The sequence below is a fragment of the Cervus canadensis genome, chromosome 11, assembly GCF_019320065.1.
Source record: "Cervus canadensis isolate Bull #8, Minnesota chromosome 11, ASM1932006v1, whole genome shotgun sequence".
Classification (NCBI taxonomy): Eukaryota; Metazoa; Chordata; class Mammalia; order Artiodactyla; family Cervidae; genus Cervus; species Cervus canadensis.
Window position 1 is genome coordinate 25,974,630 of NC_057396.1, and position 14,832 is coordinate 25,989,461.

The window sequence follows — 14,832 nt, forward strand, 5'->3', positions numbered from 1 at the left end:
ACTTGAAAGCTGGTAGTTTTCTCTATTAAGAAGGTAATGTAAGAGTATCAGATGGAAGAGATGATACTTACTGTTCCTTCAAAAGAGTCCCCAAACTAAGTAGTTTGTTGTGCTCAATTCTGTTGTTCAAAGCAATGTGAAAATTCTGTGGAAATTCATATAGTTTTATTTATCCAGTAGAAACTAATTCTATTATTGACTTCCAGGCTGCCCCTTAGAAAATTTTTCAATAGAGGTAAAATACATTCCCATCAGTTTTCTGTTACCTGCTATGTAAAAATTTTAGATTTTCATATAAGCAAATTATATAATTGTAATGCTTTATTACTGACAGTTATTTACATAGTGTTTAAGGCACAATAAAAAATAAATTACAATACAAAAGTTCTCTTTAAGTAGAAGACACTGAACAATGGGGCTGTATTAATCCTTGAGCATTTAACCAAGACACAGAAACTACAAGTTTCGCTGGAAACACCTTCCATGAGTTTTTAACTACCTCTTTACATTTTATCCAGGCCATCTGTTTGAAGAAATATCCAGTTACTATATTTTCAAAGATTTATATAGAGAAAAAAAGAAAATGTGAATGAAAGGTAATATGGACTTTAAATTTGATTTTTAGTTTCAAAACTGGGTACTAAAACCACTTTTTTAGACAGCATAAAAGGCAAAATGAGACAGGTATGAGAAGCATTTCAAGTTCATAAGTAAATTATACCAGAGTGGGTTTCTTTTAGTATTGGGGAAAAAAATCAAAGTTCATCATCTTTAAATACAAATAAACTGCTTTGAAACTCCAGTTTGTTAACAGAAATAACATTTTCAGCCTAGTTGGTGAAATCAAAGTATCAAGCTGTATTAAAACAAAAAATATATAAAAGAAAGAAACAATTTAATCTCTTCCAGTTCTCAGAGCTTTGTATAACACTAGAGAAAATTATCACCATTTAGGGTTGATTTTTTTTCACTAGCCCTAAATTCTTAAATTGTAATATACTACTTCAGAATCCTTCCATTTAACTGCTTAATGATTCCAGTCTACAAATGAGCATAGATTTTGCTCTGTTGTTATAAATAATTGAATTGGAAGTGGGGAATATAGTAAGCTAAACAGTCATTCACTGCTTGTGAAAAATTAGAGCTATGGGTCACTTATCAAGAGCACAGAAAAAAGGTGACAAGCATTTCATCCTGAGGTGGCATTTGTCAATCTATTAGCATTTATGTCACCTTCCCTAGTTATTCTGTGGTTTCGGCTTGTGCTACTGTAAACCTTGGGTCAACTGACCAAAAACAAACAAAAACAAAAACCTGCCATCTAGGGTATTGAAAGAAATTCAATAAAATAAGATGTGTCTCATACTTAAGGAGAGCCATAAAAATCAAACTATTCTTTAACAGTTTGAATTTAGGATTTTCTGTTAATTAATCAAAACTGTTGAGAGAATTAGCTCACCTTTTAACCAAGCATGTGAGAAGGAAAGAATAAAGATGTTAACTTTAGTAGCTAGAACACTGCTCTAAAATTAATATATCAAAGTAAACGAGACAGAGAGTTTGGTTTTTATCTCATTTGAGGCCAATATATGTGAATATAAATCATAATCCACAAGGAGTGTTTCAGGGCAAAAATATAGCTTCTTAGTATACAAAACCTAGTGAGCATTTGAAAAATATTTGCACTCTGAAATTAAATAAAACCTTAGTAACAGAGCTGTTTGTGAGTCTGGTGGTATCTGCTCAAGAAGGGCCCTATGCTGGCTCCAGAGGAACGTTGCTCGTCTAGGTGGTTATATACTGCAGCGCTGGTTGGAAGGCAGGTCACAACTGGAAAAGCCAAAGCAAAGCTTCCATTAACTCCAGCTTATCTTAGGGTTCTTGTTCTGGGAAATATTCAGCTTCCTGAAATACAAAGCAGAAGTTTAAATGGATAATGCATTTAGCAACAGTGCAATAGGAGTACCTGACATGAAGACATACATATTACTAGATCTGTTTTCCATTGTGAAGAAAAATATTCTTAAGTATATTTGTCCTCTCCTAATTTAACTTTTTAAAAAATTTCCTGATCTTTATTACATCGTTCTCAGGGTCAGTGTCCTTAAGTCATAGTCCCTGCCTTCCCTAGACCCTTGGATGATCAATATCTGCTTACTCACATATATATACATTCTCTCTCTGTCTCCCCCCAACCCCTTTATAATAAAGAAAATCAAATATACAGAAAAGCAAAGAAGTCAGTGTGTAGAATACACTCTCACTTAATTGTATAGCGATAAATTGTACCTGCTATAAATAATATATATGGGGGGGGGGGGGCTAGAGTTTTTAAAACAAATTACTGACATTTTACCCATAAGTACTCCAATATGCATTTTTAAAATACGGATGTCTTCCTGTGTAAGCACAATATCTTTATTATACCTAATAAAAATTAATGATAACTCTCTAATATTATCCATATTGACTTTTTCATATTAAGACTTTCCCAGTTGTACCCCCAACTCTTTTTACAACTAGTTCATTCAGACTAGTATCCATCCAGTCAGAGATCATACACTGCACTTGATTGTATCACTCTCTTAAATTTCTTTTAATCTTAAACAGCCTCTGTCTTTATTTTCCATGCCCCTGACTTAGAAAATCTGCTTGATTTTAAAAATAGCCCTTGGTAAAAATCTCTGTGATACCAATTTTTTCCCCCTAGGTTTACAATAGAATCATTTTTCTCCATATTCTTTTTTTTATAAATTCTTGTGAACTTTCACTGGAGCTTTAGGCTGTAAAACTGTGGCTCTTTTTGCAAATGATAATAGTGGATCAACTTCAGGGAATAGAAATTATAATCATATTAAAATAAATCAACCTACCGTTTAAGCCTAATAAACCTAAACACTGGAAAAACAAAATTACACACCACTAAAATTGGGTTCATAGTCCCAATAACTAAATGAGAGGAGTTGAAATCAGTTCCAAAGAATATAGAAGTTCTCTTGTCAAAATGTCAAGCATATCTGTTGAGTCACTCTTAACTGCCATGATTAGTTTACAAGAAAAAAGAAGAAAAAAGCAAATATTAATTCTTTCATTAAAAAAAATTTACTTACATATTGAAAGTTAATTTATTTTTCTTAAGGGTGGTAAATATAACCCCAAAGCTTCAAATAATCATAGAATTCTCAGCTTTAATGATAGGAGGTTCTAGCTTTCTAGTCTTTTGCACAAAACACACTCAAAGGGAAAGCCATCCATAACACAAGAAAAGACTTTTATCTTTCTGCCCAGCTCCTCTCATTTCATACAGGAAACACCTAACAATCATATCATCTAGGAGATCTACAGTAGAGATTAAAGGTGCAAGTAAGCTAAGGAAAGAAAGCAACATGGTGAAACTTACCATGTAAGAATGTTAGTCTGTGTATTCTAAAGAAACAGAAGCCTTTTTTTCCTGATTGAGCTTTTCTTCTTCTTTTCTGTAACATAGAAGCAGAAACCAATGTCAGGAGAACAAGACAAGGAACAAGGAAGGCAAATCATACAAAGTTTCAGGTTAGATATATTCCCCCAAATTTGGGGAAGTATATGCACCTGGGAGTAGATCAGGCTTACAGAGCACTAAACCACTAGTACTGTCTAACAATACTCATGCCTCCACATGACCCTTTTCAGAATATTTCTAGAGGGGAATATCATTTGGGAACGCCAGGTATTTAAAACAGACACTTTAGTTTAGCATTAGTATTCTAATTCTACTTCTTATTCAAAAAAGTAAAAAGCATAAAATTAAAACCAAAACAAACAAAAACAAAGACTGACCTAGAAGTCATGTTTATCAATTGTATTCTATTCAAATCAGCTCAGAGTTGGGTTCATTAACCTCCTTAAAAATCAGTTCTGTTTACTATTGTAAATATTTCTTGAGGGAAAGAAGCAAATGATGCTGGGACAGCTGAAAAAAATTACACTGTGAGAGAATGAATTTGGACTCCTACTTCACACCATATACAAGAATTAATTAAATGAATTAAAAATTCATTAATTAAAAATGAATCAAAAAAATAACAATAAAAAAAGAATCAAAGACCTAAATATAAGAACTAAACTGTAAAACTCTTAGAAGAACTTTTGTGCTGCAAAGGACATCAGTCACGATAATGGAAAGGCAATCCACAGAATGGGAGAAAATAATTGCAAATCCTTTATCTAACAAGGTGCTTTTGTATACTCCAAAAAATATAAAGACCTTCAAAACGTAACAATAAAAAGACAAATACCCTAACTTGGAAATGGTTTCAAATATTCAAAAATTCAAATATGTAACATATTTGAATAATATATTTCCAAATTAGACATTAAAATAGCCAATAAACACATGGAAAGATGCCCAACATCATTAGTCATTAGAAAAATACAATTCAAAACCTTAATGAGATACCACTTCACACACACTAGATGGCTATAATCAAAAGGACAGGCAATACAAGTCTTGTTGAGGATGTAGACAAACTGGAACCCTCATACATTGCTGGCAGGAATATGAAATGGTGCAGCTGTTTTGGAAAATAGTCCAGCAATTCCTCAAGAAGGTAACATAGAGTTACTATATATCCCAGTAATTCCACTCCTGTTTATATACTCCAAAAAATTGAAAACATATGCCTACACAGAAACTTGTAGATGAATGTTCATAGTTAGCATTAATCCTACTAGTCAAAAAGTGGGGAAATTTTAAATGTCCATCAATTGAATGAAATAACAAAATGTGGGGACTTCCCTAGTGGCTCAGTGGTTAAGAATTTGCCTTCCAATGAAGGGGACATGGGTTCAACACCCGGTTGGGGAACTAAGATGCCCCATGCTCTGGGGCAACTAAGCCTATGTGCTCTGCAACTAGAGAAGCCTTTCATGCTGTGAGCAAAGTTCCTATGTGCCACAACTAATATCTGACACAGCCAAATAAATTAAAAAATAAATACTTTTTTTAAACGTGGTATGTGTATACGATGGAATATAATGAAGCCACAAAAAGGAATGACATACTATCACATGGTTGAACCTTGAAAGCATTATACTAAGTCAAAGAAGCCAGACATAAAAGGTCACATAGTTTTTAAAATAATAAAAAAAATAATTTTTTTTTCAAATTACAAAAATGTAATTTTTTTTTAAAAGGTCACATGTTATATGATTCCCTTTACATGAACTGTCCAGAACAGGAGAATCCATAGAGACAGAAAGCAGATTGATTGGTAGTTGTCAGGGGCAGGTGGGAGAGGAAGGTAGGGAGTGATGGCTAAAAGGTATGGAGTTTCTTTTGGAAGTGATGAAAATGTTCTGGAATTAGCGGTAATGGTTACACAACTTTGTGAACATTAAATAATGAATTTTATTATATGTAAATTTTATCTTAAAAAAAAATATATATATATATATAATGTACCTTACATCAGCATGGCTGTCTTTCCTAGCCCAGTGGTTCTTAGAAATGTATGCTTTACATTAAAAGGAAGGAATATCCTAGAAAAGCTTTACATAAGCAAATTTTTGTATATCAAATCCTACATAGTAAAGAAAGCCTATGATGAAATCTTCCCTAAAATTAAGAAACTAAACACCGCAGAGGAAACAAACTTACAGCTACCAAGGGTGAAAGGGCGGGGGAGGGGTAAATTAGGAGTTTGGGACTAACATATACACACTATAATGTATAAAATAGTGAACCAACAAGGACCAACTGTATAGCACAGGGAAATACACTCACTATTTTGTAATAACCTATAAGGGAATTGAGTCTGAAAAAGAATATATGTATATATGTAAATAATTGAATCACTTTACACCTGAAACTAACACAACAGTGTAAATCAACTGTATTTCAATACAGAAACAGCTAAAGTTACTAATTCACACCCTAATTTATCCATCCTGTGGATTTGAATTCTGTATGAGATTTACCCAAAAGAAAGGACATTTGTTCAAGAATGAGTTAGCCCCGCTATAAAATACCAAGAGTTGCCATAAAACAGTGTTAGAAGACTTTTCCAGAACTGCCCAGCCTTACGGTTTTATCTCCACCACTTTATGAGCTCTTTCAGCCCGTCGCTTTTTCCGGAAATGCTGGAAGAGGACCACCACAATTACTATTATGACCATCAGTGCACAGGCGGAGCCGATGGCCAGAGCCAGGAAGTGGATCTCAGAGAAGCGAACTGTAAGGAGAAAAGATCAGGTTGGGATTCTGAAGAGGAGGACTGTGATGAAATCTGAAGATATAATAGGGATGTGTTTTCACCAAATGAAATATTCCTTTCTTCTACCATATTAGCTGTGTAAACTCTGGTAGCAATAGGAAAGCCATAGAGACACTTCAGTGGTTCTCAAACTATGGTCCTAGGAGGAGCAGCTACAGAATGACTTGAGAACTTCGAAAGGCGAGTTCCATCAGGCCCCACCCCAGATCTATCCAATTACAGGTGGGGCCCAGCAATCTGTTTTAACTTGTCCTCCAGGTGATTCTGATGCATACAAAAAATTTGAGAATCACTGGGGGCAGGTAACCTAGCTAATGGGGTAAGGTTATTGCTGACCTAATCAAATCCAGTGTTTATTTCTCCCTGAATCCTCACCTCTGTCATTCAGTCAGTCATTTATTCAGGTTTATTAAGAGCTTATTATGTTCTAGTACTTTAGTGGAAATACAAAGCCAGAAAAGACATTACCTTCAAGGAACTGATACCCACAGGAAAGAGAGACAAGTAACTGTAGTCTAGTGGGTCAATGATGTAAGAGAACCCAGAGGGAAGGGTCCCTAAACAAGGTTAGAGACTGTGAAGGCTGGGTCTCTTGATCTTGAGCTTGATTTCTGATTTAAATTTCAAAAAACCTACAGAGCTAGAAAAGACATTAGCGAATATCTAGCCCAGGGGTTCCCCAGCCTCAAGTCTGTAAAGGAAGAGGGTGGGGAAGGGGGGGGCATGGTGAAGGAGAACAAACCCACAAAATCCATGTCACATTGTGTGCCTTGTTTGTGGTAAATAGGGGTTATGGCTTTCATTAGGTCCTCAGAGTAGTCATCCTAATATGTTTAAGACCCGTGGGTCCTTATCTACCTGTTCATTTTGCAAAGAAGAAACAGATCCAAAGACATTACATTACTTCTTTCAACACTCAAATGACTTCTCCAAGGTCACACAGCTCTCTACTGATAGGACCTTGAAGGATGATACTAGGACTGAAAGGGGGAATTCATACCATTTTATAGGCTTTTATGTTTTGGATAGTAACGTGTTGGTTAAGAGAATACACCAAAGACAGCTAGGTTAAAATACCAGCTCCTATGTGACTTGGGTAGTTAACTTTTTTTTTGAGCCTCAGTTTCTTCAATGTATAAAGATAACAATACTCATTTCTTGAGTTCTTATAAAAAATAAAGTTGCTTATTTAAATTGTTCCATGCTGTGCCTGCACATAATACTTTCAATATATGGTAGCTATTATAATTTTCAGTACAATTCAGACTTTGGGGATTTTTACTTTTATTATGTCATTTTTATCCTCATCATAATCTTAGCTCTATTATTCTCACTTTACAGAAGAAAAAAATTTATTTATAGCTGATAAACTGTAGCAGTGACTCAGACCCAAATTTACAACTCTTAAGTTTTGTGGTCTTTTCTTTTTGTTATCTGGCAGTTTTCCAGGTTGTCCTTTCTAGGCCTGCAGGCAATACAGTGCATTAGATGGAGCACAGTTTTGGAGACAGAGATGCTTGGGTTTGAGTTCTGAGTGATTCCATTTATCTGCTCCCTGACTTTGGACAAGTGACTTAACCTGTATGAGCATTGGTTTCCTCATTAGTAATGAGGGGGGAGGGAAGCACTAAGAGCACAGTAAATTGATATGTGTAAAGATTAGACAGAGGATGAGATGGTTGGATGGCACCACCAACTCAGTGGAGATGAGTTTGAGCAAACTCCAGGAGATAATGAAGGACAGGGAAGCCTTGCACGATGCAATCCATGGGGTCGCAAAGAGTTGGACATGACTTAGCACTGAAAAACAACAAAGATTAGATGTGTTACATAAATCTCCTAGCATGTGGGAAGGGCGTGATAAACAATAACTACCACTATTGGTATCTACTTCCAACAGTGATTGTGAGAATTAAATGAGATAGTACCTGTCAAGCACTTTGGACAGTGAGTAGGTACTCAATAGTATCTTGTGACTAAGTGAGTGGATGAATGGACTTACTGTTAGCCTTTTATCAGAGAGTTGCTTCCTCTCCCTTTCACGATCTCAATGCCATTTTTGTAACCGATTCCCTAGGTCCCTTTGCCTTATTTTCTGTTTGTTTCCATAGCCAAACAAAGCCTTTCTCTTTTTACCCCAGGACTCTTCACTCTTCCTCTGCAATTTCCAGATCCAAAGAGTTGGTCCTTCTCTCTTCTCTTTCAGCCATCACAAAACTTTGCCCCTCTGTTTTCTACAAGCTCTCACACTTTCCAAAAACACTTGTCTCTGCGTCACCTACCAGTCTGCACGACGCTGAGCTGGATCTCCCCGATCAGTCCATCAACATCAGGTGGGTTCTTCACCTGACAGGTGTATGTCCCATTGTCATCAAACTGCAGCTTCCAGAGGAGGATGGAGACATCATACCGCTCAGGGTTCCCATCCCAGACCACTCGGTCCTTGAAACGCCCACTCATGGGTTTGAAGGGATCCACATGGTAGTAGAAAACCTAGAGAGGAGTCGTGACCAAAGGGTTTATTCGGTACCTGGGCAGGGAGACTGAGATAGCAGGAGCAGAAGAGAAACACCTTCCAGTGCACAGGCTGTGGGTTTGATCCCTGGTCAGGGAGCTAAGTTCCCACGTGCCTTGTGGCCAAAATACCAAAACAATAAGGCAGAAACAATATTGGAGCACATCCAATAAAGACTTTTAAAATGGTCCAAGTGGAAAAAAAAAAAAAAACTTAAAAAGAGAAACAGCAAGCCTGACTGCCCGGTCTGCAGTTCTCCTGCAACAATCTCTAGCTTTCCCCTTCACCAGCCTCTCAGTTCTGTCTCTGTGCCAAGAATTGTTCCCCAGCTTTACCCTGTACTTATCACTAAGAAAAATATAAAAGGGCCAGGAGAAATGAACTGGCTTATTTTTCTAATCAAGGGCCCCAAACTTACAAACTGCTCAGGGCCCCCATCTCGAGGACGGAAATTCCAGGTCACCGTGAGAGCATCACCCACTGGGGCAAAGCTGGAGAAAGTGCATTTTAACCGGACATCTGTCCCATTGACAGCCTCCAGCACCCGGGGAGTGTAAATTTCCACAGCTGCTACTGGCCAAAGAGCTGCAATGGAAAAAAGGCAATGAAGGGTTAACAGGAGATGTGTCTTAAGAGAATTTCTGCTGACACTACCAAAATAAAGGTCTGAGTAGGGCATCAAACAGATCTGAGATGCCCCAGCTCTCACTCAAACTCAGCTTCACCCACCACATATTCCTACCTACATGTAACCTTGACCCTCCCATTCATTTAACAGCTAAAAATAGCACACCATAAACTTTACTTAGCAGTCACACCTTCTCTAAAGCAGGATACCCTAGCCTCATGGTACCTTCAAAACTGCTCTAACAAACTATAAACATTGGCAAATAAGATTAAAGGCAGAAGCAAAAAAATTAAAACTAATTAGACCTCTGTTCAGATTAACCATAATACCTTATGTGTATAATGGTCCCCTAGCAGTAAGTTTTTCAGAAAGGGTCCTTGTTAAGTGAATTTCCTACTATTCCTAGTCTTCTGCAAAAAACGGAATTAATCAGCCCCAGACAGTTTAGCTTGCTTGTACCCTGGAACCTTTATACCATGTAGCATTTTTTTAGCATATTTACATTTAGTATGTGCATGGTGGGGCAGTTAGCAAGCCACAGTGGGTCTCTCTCCGTAACCATCTCCAGTTTCCCAATACTGCCCAGAGTCTCAGACAAGACCCACACACAGAAATCCAAGAGCCGGGTTCTGCCTGTGGTGGGGGGTGGAGAGCAGCCACCAAAAACTGGAGTGTAACCTGAGATTAGAAAACCCGCTCTGTGCCCCAATCACTGGCAACCAGAACACACCGAAACCTGTTTTTCCAAAAGCAGTTCCCCCAAAACAACCCCCCACTTGAGTTTCATTAAAGTCAACACTAAAGCGAAATGTCACTGTGGCTCAGGCTCCAGTAAGAGACTCCTGCAACTTCTGCGACAATGAGCTAACTTCACAGGGTAGGCAGTGGAGGAAATGCTCAGAGAAGCCCGCGAGCTCTTACCTGTGAGCTGTACGCCAAGGAGAAAAAGCACAGCACGCGTAGGGCTCTGGCCATACATGAGGGAAACCCAGGCCTGGCCCCAGAGACCAGACCGCGCAGACGGAGCGCGCCAGCACCCTGCCAAGGCCGCTCCTGGCGGAGAGAGCGCCTCGGCGTTTTCCCGGGGAAAGCAGTCTGTCGCCTCACCTGTGGGAACCTGAGCTCCCGCGCCTGTGAGTCATTCCTGCTCTGCTGGTGCTCTTTGCTGGAATGAAAGGTGGGGCTTCGGCTCCCAACGCCCTCCTCCCCTCCTTCCTTGCCTCCCTCCCACCCTCCGCGCTACAGACACGTCTACACAAAGTCCCAGACTCTGCAGTCCTGTCTTTTCAGCTCCTCTGGACCCTGGCCTCTGGATGGCCTCAGAAACAGCCAGAGGAGGTGGTGCCTGTCTGAAAGGTCCCAGGCTGCTTTGGGTCTGGCCCACACGCACACATTTTTTTAAAAACAGGTTTTAGGCTTGCCTAAGAAGTGAATGTTGAACATACCTGCAGTGATTTCACTTATCAAAGCACCGCCCTCAGGCCACAGTAGCCTGAACTGGATTACCACCTCCAAAATAATCAAAATTCCTTAGGACCCTCTGTATTCAAAAAGTCCTAGAGTTTGTATACTTGATTTTAACCAAATGTTACCACAAGGATCCCTGTGCTTTTTCTAGCTGGTAGATTTCCCCTGAAAACCCCCTTCCCCCTCCCCCGCCCCATCTAAAGCAGACTGACCAAAATAAATCTCAGTGTTTAATGTTTGAAGGATTTAAAGAGGAATCATGTGCTATCTCAAGACACTTTGCAAAGTGGTTTCATTGACAGGACACTGCCCTGAAGTGTTCCCATTTCACCAGTGAAGACAGACACGAAAAGCCTAGAGGTGATTTATTTGCACAGCCAATAGGTAGCAGAACTGGAACTTTTTTTGACTCTTTTTTTTTGGCCACACAGCATGTGGGATCTTAGTTCACCGGGGATGGAACCCATGCCCCCTGCAGTGGAAGTATATGCCTGTTAACCACTTGACCACCAGGGAAGTTCTCTTTTTTAACTCAGTCTAGTGCTCTTTCCACAAAAATCATAGTTCATGTGAGCAATCAGACAGAGGATCCTCAAGGAAAAGCTTTTCCTAATAGCTTTTTTGTAACTCAGGTTTTATTTGCCATTTTGGGGGCAGTCATCTGTCTGAGAAATTTGAAGAGCTGAAGATTTGAAATGAGACAAGGTGTCTCCTTGTCTCAAAGGATGACAGGTAATTGTTAAAAATTAGTAAAGCTGTATGGAAACTCAGTAGAAGGAAGATGAAGGTTACCCATGCAATTAAGAAGTAAGCTCTCACTGCCGTGGGTCCAGGGTTTAATCCCTGAGGGGGGAACTAAGACCCCACAACCGTGTGGCACGGCCAAAAAGAAAAGAAGCAGGCTTGACCAGTAATCTAACGCAGAACAAGAGAAATAAATTGCTATCCCTGGATTAGTGATCTAGAAACTCTTAAGTGATTCATAAACTCTCCCAGTGAAACCGCAGAACAAAGAAGTTTCTAGTACTGAGAGGAAGGGGCAGGCTGACTAGAAAAAATAAAACAACATAAAGAGGGAAGCAAAGAGAAAATTCCACAGAGAGAGGCAGATTACAGAAGAAAAAGAAAAGCAAAAGAGAGAAAAGCAGCAGGAGAAAGATGTGTCATAAAAAAAAGTTTAACAACAACCAAAATAGCCCCCATGAGGACTGAGAAACCAGGGGCTCCACACATGAAGAGGCGCGGTGTCCCAGCGTGAGTGTCCTGACAAGAGTGTTCTGAACACAGGATGTTTGGCTCCTTTCTCAGCCTCTAGGTCAGAAATCACACACACGCAGTCAGCAGCCAACCTCAAATCAGAATGCTGGGGAAACATTTTAAATGGTGATCCGATAAAGGAGCCTTTCTGGCACGCAGGTCCAAAGAGTTCAGCTCCAGGAGCCAGAAAGAAAAGGAGTTAAGGAAACTTGAGCCTCTGCTGGCTTTCAGCTTGCAGGCCAGTGCCGCTCTAAAGGAAGGAGAGGAGAAGCCTAAGGTTTTGAAGTCTACCACAAACTGCAAATTTTTGGTGAGAGGTAGAGTTACCACAGGGCTCAGGGGATGCAGCAAACAGCAGCAGGAGAGGAATCAGGGCAGGAAGAGCTGAACAAATGGTTGTCAGGAGGGAAGACTCTTCCTCCCCACCCACCCTAGGTAGCCAGGCGCCCTGTGAGCAGGCAGACAGCACTGCTCTGGGAGTCAGCCACTGCCCAGAGCCCATTCCTCCTCAGCAGAGTTCAAATTCCTGGCAGGGTGCCCAACAACGCCCAGTTCCTTCCAGTTACCAGGAGAGCGAGCCGGTTCCCCTCCCTGGGTGGGGAGGGGAGAGGCCAAGGGCTGGACGTGCTAAGCAGAGAAAACACTAAAGAAAAAGGAGGCTTGTCCCTAAGAGTCCCCAGGGCGCTGGTCAGCAGGACTCTGATCAGAGATGGAGGCACCTGGGTGAGGCCTTAGTTATAGTTTGTATCTGGGCAAGTGAGAGAAAAAGAAGAGGACTTCTGGAGATTGAAAGGAAGAGAAATGGACTCCCCTGGTGGTGCAGTGGATAGGAGTCCGCCTGCTAATGCAGGGGCATGGGTTCAATTCCTGATCCTGGAAGATTCCACGTGCCACAGAGTAACTAAGTCCGCATCCACAACTACTGAGCCCACACTCTAGAGCCTGTGCTCCGCACAAGAGAAGCATCACTGCAAGAAGAAGCCCCCACTCACCACAGCTAGAGAAAGCCCACGTGCAGCAACAAGACCCAGTGCAACCAAAAAAAGAAAAGAAAATTAAAAAGGAAGAAAAGTGAAGTTTTCAGAGACATCACTTTTTCTCTTTAAACTTTTGCAGAGAAAAATTCTGATTGTCATTAAAATTTTATGGTGTATTAAGTTTTGAAACCACCTCATCTATCCCTTCCCCTACACATTCCCTAAAAATATTTCTTTTTTTTTTTTTCCAATTTCACTTACTTATATATTCATTTGGCTATACCTGGGTCTTTTGAACTGTGGTATTGGAGAAGACTCTTGAGAGTCCCTTGGACTGCAAGAAGATCCAACCAGTCCATCCTAAAGGAGATCAGTCCTGAGTGTTCATTGGAAGGAATGATGTTGAAGCTGAAACTCCAATACTTTGGCCACCTGATGCAAAGAGCTTACTCATTGGAAAAGACCCTGATGCTGGGAAAGATTGAGGGCAGGAGGAGAAGGGGATGACAGAGGATGAGATGGTTGGATGGCATCACCGACTCGATAGACATGAGTTTGGGTGAACTCTGGGAGTTGGTGATGGATAGGGAGGCCTGGCGTGCTGCGGTTCATGTGGTCGCAAAGAGTCGGGCACGACTGAGCGACTGAACTGAACTGAACTGAACTGATACCTGGGTCTTAGTTGTGGCATGTGGAATCTAGTTTCCCAACTGGTCAAACCCAGGCCCCCTGCTTTGGGAGCCCAGACTCTTAGCCACTGGACTGCTAGGGAATTCCCTTCTAAAAATATTTCTAATGGATACCTAGGCTTTGGTCAGTAGGAAACTCACTGGGGGCTCAGAAGACAAAAAGGTTAATTGACCCATATCAATACATGTAAAAATTGTTGTCTTAGCATCCTAGGCAAAAAAGTTTTTTTTTCACTACAAGATGAAAATAACACTCTGTGAAGCAAAGAAAACAGATAATTTAGCTCTTCAGTTCAATTCAGTTCAGTCGCTCAGTCGTGTCCGACCCTTTGTGACCCCATGAATCGCAGCACGCCAGGCCTCCCTGTCCATCACCAACTCCCGGAGACTACTCAAACTCATGTCCATCGAGTTGGTGATGCCATCCAGCCATCTCATCCTCTGTTGTCCCCTTCTCCTCCTGCCCCCAACCCCTCCCAGCATCAGGGTCTTTCCAAAGAGTCAACTCTTCACATGAGGTGGCCAAAGTATTGGAGTTTCAGCTTCAGCATCAGTCCTTCCAATGAACACTCAGGACTGATCTCCTTTAGGATGGACTGGTTGGATCTCCTTGCAGTCCAAGGGACTCTCAAGAGTCTTCTCCAACACCACAGTTCAAAAGCATCAATTCTTCGCTCTTAGGGTGGTTTAAATAAAGTATCTATTTACTCAAAAGTTTGGTCCATATGTCTTTCTTACTAGAAAAGCTTTATGAAATTTTTATTACTATGTTGCTAGGCTAGAAATGCAAAGTAGAATTAGACATTTCTGCCTGAGGCTGGGGCAGGGAGGAATCAGTCTGAAGAGGATTGGGAGGTGAAAGGTGGATGTAAACAAGTAATCACCATTTTTGTGACTTTTGACCTAGCCCCAAAAAGGATGAATAGAGAGGAGAAGCAGATGGGTGGAATGTGGTATCCACAGGGTTGTTGTATATGTATAGTCACTAAGTTGTGTCTTTGCAACCCCATGGACTGTAGCCCACCAGGCTCCTCTGTCCATGGGA

General features: G+C 40.3%; 1 protein-coding gene and 1 long non-coding RNA gene across 2 annotated transcripts; both read right to left on the reverse strand.

The window, feature by feature from the left end:
* Positions 1 to 306: 306 nt before the first annotated feature.
* On the reverse strand, positions 307 to 10,607 carry MPZL2 (myelin protein zero like 2). Its single transcript, XM_043481620.1, has 6 exons — positions 10,319 to 10,607; positions 9,188 to 9,354; positions 8,537 to 8,747; positions 6,065 to 6,212; positions 3,401 to 3,476; positions 307 to 1,905 (listed from the first exon to the last, which is right to left on the reverse strand). The coding sequence occupies exons 1-5, from the start codon at positions 10,374 to 10,376 to the stop codon at positions 3,413 to 3,415; spliced, it is 648 nt and encodes a 215-aa protein (XP_043337555.1). The 5' UTR covers positions 10,377 to 10,607; the 3' UTR covers positions 307 to 1,905; positions 3,401 to 3,412.
* Positions 307 to 14,701, reverse strand: LOC122449706. Its single transcript, XR_006271994.1, has 3 exons — positions 14,691 to 14,701; positions 2,766 to 2,770; positions 307 to 999 (listed from the first exon to the last, which is right to left on the reverse strand). It is a non-coding gene; the product is annotated as an uncharacterized LOC122449706 (long non-coding RNA).
* Between the last annotated feature and the right edge of the window lie 131 nt (positions 14,702 to 14,832).